Here is a 9,537-nt window from a genome sequence, read left to right on the forward strand (position 1 = left end):
CGACACACCCACTACTACGGGTGCTGCGGGGCGGGGCTCCCGGTCATTCACCCCGCCGGGCGGGAGCCGCTGGCGGCGGTGGCGGGATGTCGCGGGGCCGGGAGCGTGTGGTGGCCCTGGTGGACATGGACTGCTTCTTCATGCAGGTGGAACAGCGCCTCGACCCGCAGCTGCGCGGCCGCCCCTGCGCCGTGGTGCAGTACACCGAGTGGCAAGGCGGCGGGTAGGTCGGCGGGGCGGCCATGGCGACCCCGGCTCCCTCCCCAGCGTCCCCCCGCTCCTGCACTGCCCTTCCGTATCTTGGCAGGATCATCGCCGTGAGCTACGAGGCGCGGGCTTTCGGTGTGTCCCGCGGGATGTGGGCGTCGGAGGCTCGTGCGCTGTGCCCGGAGCTGGCGCTGGCGCGGGTGCCGCAGGCGCGGGGCAAGGCGGACCTCACTCGGTGAGAGCGGGAGCGGGTCGGTGGTGGCGGCGGGGGGCTCCTCCCGGCGCGGGGCGGCGGCTGAGCCTGTGCCCGCCGCCCGGCAGGTACCGGGATGCGAGCGCAGAGGTGATGCAGGTGCTGTCGCGGTTCGCCGCCATCGAGCGCGCCAGCATCGACGAGGCGTACCTGGACCTGACCGGCACCGCCCGGGACCGGCTGCGCGCCCTGCAGGGCGGGCCCGTGCCCGCAGCGCTGCTGCCCAGCACCTTCGTGCAGGGACTGCCCGGAGACCCCGGCCCCGAATCCAGCGGGAAGGGTACGCACCCGGACCCGCTTTGCTTTGAGGCTTTACAGCGCAGCGAGAAAGGAGCACAGTGCCACTTTGTGCCGCCCTCCGCCCCCCCTGCACCTCCCCACATCCCTGCCGTCCCCCCTGTTCTGTCCTCTCCTGCTGCATCGGTAATGCTCCCTATGCCATCAGCAGAGGCAAGGCAGCTTTATCTTCCCCTGAAGCAAGAGGGTGGTAAATGGGGTCTGTGTTTTCCCCAGTGCATGGATTTTAAGGTGCCTGCTTCTCTTTCCTGTGGTTGACATGCGGTTACAGAATCCTGTGGCTGCTGGCTGGACCTGGCTGATGCTACTGGTCCCTTTGCTGGGCTCAGCAAGGAACACCCATGCTATGTCCCCTTGTGGTCCTCTTTGTGTCCCTTACCTAGAGGAGCTACGCCAACGTGGCTTGCACGAGTGGCTGGCGTCGCTGTCTTTCGATAACCCTGATTGTCCTGACCTGCAACTGACCATGGGGGCGGTGATTGTGGAAGAAATTAGAGTGGCTGTAGAAGAAGCCACCGGATTCAGGTGTTCAGCTGGCATCTCGCACAACAAGGTATGCGCATAACATATCAGCCTGATTTCTTCTGAGTAGCGGAGTCAAAATATGCTGTAGATGCTCTCCTATACACACTTACGAGTCTCCTATAGAAGATGAGCCAAGTGGGGAATGCAACCCTGTGTGATCACACCTTCAGGGAAATTTTAGGACATCGGGAAATGAGAAAAGTTGTTATCCCAGAGATGTGGCCTGTCATTTACTGCCTGGATTCCTAGTGTACCCTAATGAGTGAGCTCACTAGGAACAAAAGAGATTTAAGTCCCCCAGAAGCATTTTCTGTGAACATAAATTCTCAGCAACTCGGAAGAAGAGCAGCACCAGTTTGGGGCACTGAGGTGGGCTGGATTGCTTTTCCCCTTTCTGGTCAGTTGGTCTGTACCCCGCTGGCCACGCTTTGGGTGATGCTCAGCCAGCTGCTGAGAGCAGCCACAGGAGCACTTGGTGCATGACAGCAGCTGCAGAAACAAACGGACTCGATGCTGCAGCTACTAAGGCTTTCCTGTGGGGTGAAACGCAGGGTGGTTTGCTGAGAGCACCCCTTTCATTCTGCAGAAAAGGGGCTTATCTGTATAGGTATGACTTTAAAAATGCAGACTCTGACCGAAAAAAACCAAAAAAAAAGACCAAACAGATGCTTTGGAGTTTAAGGAAGATAAATTTAGTCTTAGATTGCTGCAGAAACAACTGGAACTATCCCCAGCTGTACACAGGTACTGGAGCTCATTCTGCACCAGTATACTTTAAAACTAGAGCAGACTGTGAGGCACAAATGAGCTAGCTGAGGAAGATCACTGGTGTAGAAATTTCCAGTGGAAGGGATGTTCAATTTTTGCTTTTTTACTCTCATCAAGAATAATAGAGAACATCCCTGATATTCCTAGCAGCTTCTCTCAGCTTCCATTTTCTATGGCCAGCATTTTAATTTTTTTAAGGGAGTAAGGAAATTTTGATGTACTGTGCTATCCCTGAAGAACTGTGTATCTGCAGCAGCCAGCACAGTGCAGAGATTACCAGAGCCTACAGGTGGCTGTGCTTCCACAGCCAGCTCACCCCTGTAGGTACAAACGTGCAGAACGAAACATGTGCTAGGGGCTCTCAGCAAACCACCCTGCGTTTCACTCTGCAGGAAACCTTCTGTAGCTGCAGCATCAAAGTCCGTTTCTTTCTGCAGCTGCTGTCATGCACCAAGTGCTCCTGCGGCTGCTCTCGGCAGCTGGCTGAGCATCACCCAGAGCGCGGCCAGCGGGAAACACACTCACTGACCAGAAAGAGGAAAAGCAACTGAACCCGCCTCAGTGCCCCAAACTGGTGGTGTTCTGCCTCCGAGTTGCTGGGAATTTGTGTCAGTAAAATTCATTCTCTTGGCTACAGCCACTGTTGCCAGAAACTCAAGGTGGAGATTACCTGCTTTAAGCTTATGTTCTTTCTGAAGAAAACGCTCCCAAGGGAGTTTTCATCCCAGTGTGGTAACTTGTTAGAGAGAGTATACCAGGAACCCAGCTGATACATGAGACCAATCAGTTGAGCTATTTGGAAGCACCTGGAGGATAACAGTGTGGTTTTATCAAGAACCACTAGTGTCAAACTGATTTTATGTGCCCTTTTTGACGGCATAAGTGGCTGCATGTTCAGGGGAGACTGCAAATGTGAGGTGTTAACCTAACACACCTCACCCTGAGCTGCATAAGCTGATGATACTGTAGCAAAACATGATATGATGAGGTTGTCTAAAGGGCATGCATCTAGCTGAAGAAAATCTTGCTGTTTCCCATAATGATTTTATTCAGTGAATTGCACTCAAATTAGGATGTTTAAAGTGGGATCCTGGGGGGATCTGTCTGAAGTCTGCTAAGAGCCAATATTTTCACTGAAGCCTACAGAGAGGGAACAGCTGTATGAATTCAGGTGATGCTAAGCACAGATGGGGCTTAGGGCTTGGGCTGTGAGAGTTCTGAGGGATTAAATTAGAGTTGAAAATTCTGGGCTTGAGAAAGCCCAGAAATAGTCTGAAATCACCAAACAGTGCTTCTTGTGCTCCTCACAGACAGTAAGTCAGAAAGTACCCTGGAGTTATTGTGGACAAGCAGCAGGATGAATCAGTAATACGAGTGCTCTTGTAGAAACAGCAAATCCTGTTTCAGCATGTGTGGTTTATGGAAGGTGTCAGAAAAAGTAAATTGTTTCTCCCTGTGAAGTCTCAGTGATTGGTTCGGCTTGCAGCACTTAGTGTGGGTAAACTTGGAAGAGTGTCTGGTGAAACAAGAAAAAACAGTAACTGGACATCTGAAAAGGGATCTACTTTGTCTAGAAAAGAATTTTAAGCCTAAAAGACAGGCTATTAATAAAAGTCATAGTTCAATAGGCAGGCAAGAGATCTTGCTTACTTATAGGATGTGTGGCAAAGCAGTGAAAGAGGAAATTATTAGACTTGCTCAAAAAAAGCCCGAACACCCAGCTAAACATATTTCAAGCTGGTCTGTGTATTCTTGATCCTGTGGTAGCTTAGAGTGGGAAGGGGAACTGTGTGGCAGATAGGTTGGAGGACATCCCTTCCAGGCTAGCAATTCTGCATATTTCAGATTTCCTTTTGTGGATCTTGCAGAGAGAAGATTAAAATAGTGACATTGAGAAGAAGCAAGATAAACACAGAAGCTGAAGGGGCAAGACATAGTGAGAGACATAGCCTGGGGAGTATTTTGGGGATGTTATGGAAGCTCTAGCATGCTTGCCTGATGGAAAACTAAGCCAGCCAGAACAGGTGAGATAGACTGAGATCCCCTAAGCTGCCTGGAGCAGGAGTCCAGCCCTTTGCTGAGATAGAAGTCTGGCACCAGCTTTGCTTCCAGAGTACCCAGCCAGTGCATGTCACCTCCCAAGGCGGATACTGCCTGGGAACAAGCAATGGTGTTCTTCAATCTTTCTAGCAGTTTTCTGATGGTAGCACAGGCCGTTGGGTAGAGTCACAATTAAGTCAGTGCATGGTGTGTAATAACAGGGTTTCCACCCTCTTCTCTGTTACAGACACTGGCAAAACTGGCCTGTGGGTTAAACAAGCCCAACCGCCAGACACTGGTGTCAGCACGGTTTGTGCCGCAGCTCTTCAGCCAACTGCCCGTCAGCAGCATGTAAGTACTGGGGAGCTGCCTGCTCTAGTGAAGCTTGGGGCTGTTCCTGGCCACCTCAGCACAGAGCAATTTGATGCTTGCTGATAGCAGCCAGCAAAGGCTTTGAACTCCACAGTATGTGCTCTTCAATGCTTGCAGTAACAAATAGGGGGGGAATCCTGCCAGTAATCCCTCATGGCTATAAATGACAGTTCAGGAGGAGTGTGCTTGGGAGTTGAAGCCCTGGTGGTGAAGTGACCACAATCCATGAGCCCATTAGCAGCCTGTGAGCATCCTTTCCCTGGGAAGGACTGTGCTTAAGATGATTGCTGGGGTGCAAAAGTGTAAACCAGGAGCAACTGGGGGCAAGGAGGCTGTTCCCCAATGTGAGTGACAGCTGTGCTCCTAGAGAACAGATGTGGTTTGGTTTTGAGCATCCATTGTGCACAAATACTTGTCCTGGTGTAGGGAAGCATTACCAGCACCACTTGCTCCAGAGGAATAGATCCCTAATCCTGCTTTCCAGACCTGCACTGCTGTTCTCTGCCTTCAGTGTCTTGCTAGGGATAGAGGGGGGTGTGTCTGGGGAAGAGTCCTGTCTGTGTAGGAGAAAGTGGGGCACATGTCAGGCATTCTTCAGAGCATGGTTTGGGATCAATTTTTGAAGATGGAGCTGAGGGAGAAGCACTAAAATAGAGTGAACCAAGGAGCAGTTCCTACCTCAATTCCTATTGTCCTTTTATTGTGACCAGAAGAGCTGTTAGGTGCCAAGAGTTCCCTATTGTCCTGCTAGTTCTTGAGTGCTTCTAGCTGTCTTCATCTAGGAACAGCTGCTGCAAGAAGACTGGTCATAGTCTCCACATAATGCTTCATTTCAGTTTTCTCTTTTTCTTGCTTTCTCTGTCATAGCCGTAACCTGGGAGGCAAGCTTGGCACTGCTATCACAGACATCCTGGGAGTAGAGTACATCGGGGAGCTGACACAGTTCAGTGAGACTGAACTCCAGACTCACTTTGGAGACAAAACTGGGTAATGATAAACCACTCACCAAAACTTGGCAGGAACTGAGACTCCCTTTCAGTCACAGGTGGTTCTGTTGTTATTAGGAAGGTTGGAAGGTAAATCTTCAGTGACATCTTTGAGAAGCACTGGTCTGGCAGGCTCACAACAGATTTCCAGTCTCACTTCTCCCAGGCACCCTCCCCAGGATAGTGTTTTGCCTGTCAGCCAGCTCCTCAGCCTTCCTCTACAGTGTCCAAGGATGGGGCAAAGCTGTGGAATGACTCCCAGCAGGCTGGGAAGAGAGCAATCTTGACAGTCCCATCACAGAGGAAGTTACAGGGCTGGACTGGAGCCTGAAACACCACTTCTGCGTCCAGAGCAGCAGTTGTGGTGCCCTGCAGACTGATGAATTGTTGTCACTTCAGGAAGAGGTAGAGGAGTTGTGCTGACAGGCAATTAAGGCCTGAAGGAATCCTGGCTGTTCAGCTGTGGCTGCAACTGCAGAGCAGAAAATGAGAGACAGAGTCACAGCTTGCACAGAGCTGAAAGTGTGGCTCAGCAGAAGGCTGACATGCTGCCCAGTGATGCTTGTCTGTAGCTGCCTTCACCTCATGCTTTCTTTGTGGCTTTCAGGTCCTGGCTCTATGACTTGTGCAGAGGAATTGAAGAGGAACCTGTCAAAAACCGGTACCTGCCCCAGTCTATTGGCTGCAGCAAGAATTTCCCTGGGAGGACAGCCTTGGCCACGCAGAAGGCGGTAGGAGAAGCCTACATCTAGCACAAGGCTTGGCTTTCACATTGGAGAAGATAAGAATACTAAAAACTGAGACTAGTTGCAAAGCTGCTTTTCTGTGCAACTGTGCCCTGAAACTGAGGGAAGATGCACTTTATCTATTAGCTGGGGTGAGGTTCCCACTGAGCTGTAGGAAGATGGAAAGAGAAATCCAGGACAGAGGACCCAGATTACTTGGCAAAGTCTAGTAGTAATGCTGCAAAGCTTGTGTGGTATCTACAGTGCCCTTGCCTGCAGTGTTGAATCCTCACCTGGACTGATTTCTTCAAGAGTACTACAGATGTGAGGCCTTGTGATAGTCTGTGTCCGTTCCAGTCTGATCCCCAGTGTGAGGAGTGTTGCTCTTGTGTTGTGGCAATGCTGGGAGCAGAGGCCCAAACTGTCTGTTACTCCTGTTTTGTCCAGGTGCAACACTGGCTTCTGCAGCTGGCCTTGGAGCTGGAATCCAGACTGAACAAGGACAGGAGCCAGGTAAGGAGGGGAGGCACAGAGACAGAGCCACACAGTGCATTTGCACTATGAGTGGTTTGCAGGAAGTTGAAGGTGGTGTGTGGCAAGGGAGGAAATCTGCTTGCCCACGGATGTGTGCCTATGTGCTGATGTGTCCCAAGCAACAAGGTGTGCAGGAGCATGGCTGGAAGGATGGTTTTGTCTCAGAACACTGCAGGGCTAAGCTCGAGCCTTGTCCTGTGCTTTAGGATGCAGGGACATGAAAGCCGCTGCACCTTCCTCCTGGCGGACTGCTGCTCCCTTGCAAGCCCTGTGCTGATGTAGCTGTGCCTGTGGGCTGTGGGAGGAAACTATATGCTCCAATCTGGATGGTGAGCTGCAGGCCAGGGAGAGAGTAATCCGCCAGCTTTGGCGCTGCAGCGGTGCCAGGAAAAGTGGCGCAGCTGCCTTTGAGGGAAAGCAAGGCTTCCCTCAACTAACTGCTTCCCATGCTGTGTGGCACAGCTGTACAAGCACTTGCTGTTGTGTGTTCCATTCCTTGGCGATCAGGCTGAGCAGAACACACTGTCCCAACCAGACGGTCGCGCGGGGCTCCAGGCAGGGGACGGTCCCCGCGGCCGTTCCTCCCCCTTCCTGCAGGAGTCGCTGGAAGCACAGCTCATCTCTGCTCTGTTCTACCTGCAGAACCACCGCGTGGCCCGGCAGCTGATGGTAGTCATCCGCCAGCAAGGGGACACCCGTGTGTCGCGCTTCTGCGCCCTGTCCCGCTACGACGCACAGAAAATGTGCAACGACGCCTTCACCCTCATCCAAAACTGCAATGCGGCTGGGGTGCACCAGGCAGCATGGTGAGTGTGGGACAAAGTGGGCCACCTCCCTCTCAGGGCTGGTTTAGCTGTGAGAGGTGCTGGCTGAGCCAGAGACATATGAGAGTTACGCTGAGCGGCAGGAAAAGTGATTCCCAGCACCCTCACAGAGGTGTGCAGCAACCTCCTATCCGTAGGACAGCTATGAGAGCCTGGCCTCCTCCTAGCCCCACATGTGACAAGACACTTCTGACTTCTGTACTTGAAGCTGATGATTGCTACCGGCTGGGGGGTGTCCAGCTGGAGCGAGGCTGTCCTGGCTCTGCTGGGCTGCAGAGGCCTTGCTCTCCTACTGTAAGGACAAAGGTGCTTTTTGGGAGCAGGCCGTTGGGGCAGAAAGGAAAATGAAAGTACACAGCTCCCATCTTCAGCATTCCTTCCTTCCTTCTGCTCTGCTGTGAAGGCAAGAAGGTACTGTCTGTTAGGCTCTGACAAGGCTGCTGCTCTCTTAGGGCCCTCTCATCTTGTCTCACAGCAGCTCTGTCCTGTTGTGGACTGGAAGTCCAGGCTGGCAGTTGTCTGCCCCTGATCTAGTGCCCTTTCCTTTAGGAATTGCTGTTCTGGGAAGAGGTTGTCTGCTCTGCCCAACACAGCCTGCTATGTCTGCTCTGGAGGTAGCAATACTAATGTTTTGTCAGAGGAAACGTCTCTCCCACCTCTTGCCAGATACTACAGTTCCCCCGTCTGTGAGTGATTTATGTGGCTTGAAGTCTTACCTCAAAAGACCTTTTGCTTCCCAGGCTGATGTCTGAGCTGATGTTGGTCTGTCCTGTGCAGGTCTCCACCACTGATATCAGTTCATCTCTCAGCAAGCAAGTTCTCGGAGCCTGCCACCCTCTCTGCAGGCATCGCCACCTTCCTGATGGGTGACACCCAGCCTGATGGCACTGCCACCACGAGCCAAAACACCACATCTTCTGGGAGGGCCAGGGTCAAGTTCTTTAGAAGCCCAAGCAAAGAGCTTAGGCAGAAGCCAGCTAATGCTATTGAGTCATTCTTCCAAAAGGCAGCAGAACAGCAGCCATCACAAGCAGCAGCAGCAGCAGCAACCAGCTTGCCCACTGCTACCACTGCAGGGTCACCTGTGCCCAGCCCCCCAGAGCACCAGGAGAGAGCTGGTGTTAGACTTGCCTCTGTGCAGTGTGACCTGGAGTCCCCTGTGAAGCAGAGTCCCAGCGATGCCAGCCCTACTTCTCCTTACAAGAGGCTTCCTTGTGAGAAGGTGCCATCAGATGCTACACAAACACCCTCAACTCCACCCAGCTCCAGGACCCTTCTGAAATTACAGTCAGCTATGGAGGGAAATGAGCAGAATTTTCCACCTTCTCCTGAGCTTGTCCCGCTGCCTCCTGCCTCGCCAGGAGACCAGCAGTGCTGTGATAAGTGTGGCCAGCTTGTGCTGGTGTGGGAATTCCCAGAGCACATGGACTACCACTTTGCTCTGGAGTTGCAAAGCTCCTTTCTGAAGCCCAGTGCTCCCATGGCTCCAGCAGCAGCTCCTAACCCAAAGGCTGAAGGTTCCAGGTCTCCTGCTAAGGCGAAGAACAAGCCCAAAACTCCAGCAGGATCTAGTGCAAAACGACCCAAAGAAGGTGTGACAAGAACTTTAGATTTTTTCTTTAAGCGCTTACCTCCGTAACTCCCAGCCAGATGAGGTGTTTTTAAAGACTCAGTGTTTTTAAACAATCAGTGTTTTTAAACAATCAGTGTTTTTAAACAATCAGTGTTTTTAAACAGTGTTTTCAAAGAATTGGTGTTTTTAAACACACTTAAAAGTTTTTATACTGCCTGTCAAGTTTTAATGCAGAAAAGTCTAATAAATTATCTCTACCCCACATCTAAAAGGAACTGGAACTTGTGAATTGTGTATGATGTTAGAGGTACCCAGTTTAGCTGGTGGCAGCTAGCTTGCCTCTGCCTGCTTGGTGCTATTAGAAGCTGCATTCTACTCTCACCCACATCTCTTGCCATAGGTATTTCTATAGCATCACTGCTCAGTAATTCTA

General features: G+C 51.8%; 1 protein-coding gene across 1 annotated transcript; it reads left to right on the forward strand.

Annotated features, from left to right (window-relative positions):
- The first annotated feature begins 86 nt into the window (after positions 1 to 86).
- POLH (DNA polymerase eta) lies at positions 87 to 9,254 on the forward strand. The gene is made up of 10 exons (XM_017806853.1): positions 87 to 223; positions 308 to 442; positions 529 to 740; positions 1,141 to 1,310; positions 4,338 to 4,441; positions 5,330 to 5,449; positions 6,056 to 6,179; positions 6,621 to 6,686; positions 7,350 to 7,513; positions 8,309 to 9,254. Exons 1-10 carry the CDS (start codon positions 87 to 89, stop codon positions 9,168 to 9,170), a joined length of 2,094 nt encoding a protein of 697 aa, XP_017662342.1. The 3' UTR covers positions 9,171 to 9,254.
- The last annotated feature ends 283 nt before the right edge of the window (positions 9,255 to 9,537 follow it).

Source organism: Lepidothrix coronata, unplaced genomic scaffold, assembly GCF_001604755.1.
Source record: "Lepidothrix coronata isolate B3197 unplaced genomic scaffold, Lepidothrix_coronata-1.0 Scaffold16, whole genome shotgun sequence".
In the NCBI taxonomy this organism is placed as follows: domain Eukaryota; kingdom Metazoa; phylum Chordata; class Aves; order Passeriformes; family Pipridae; genus Lepidothrix; species Lepidothrix coronata.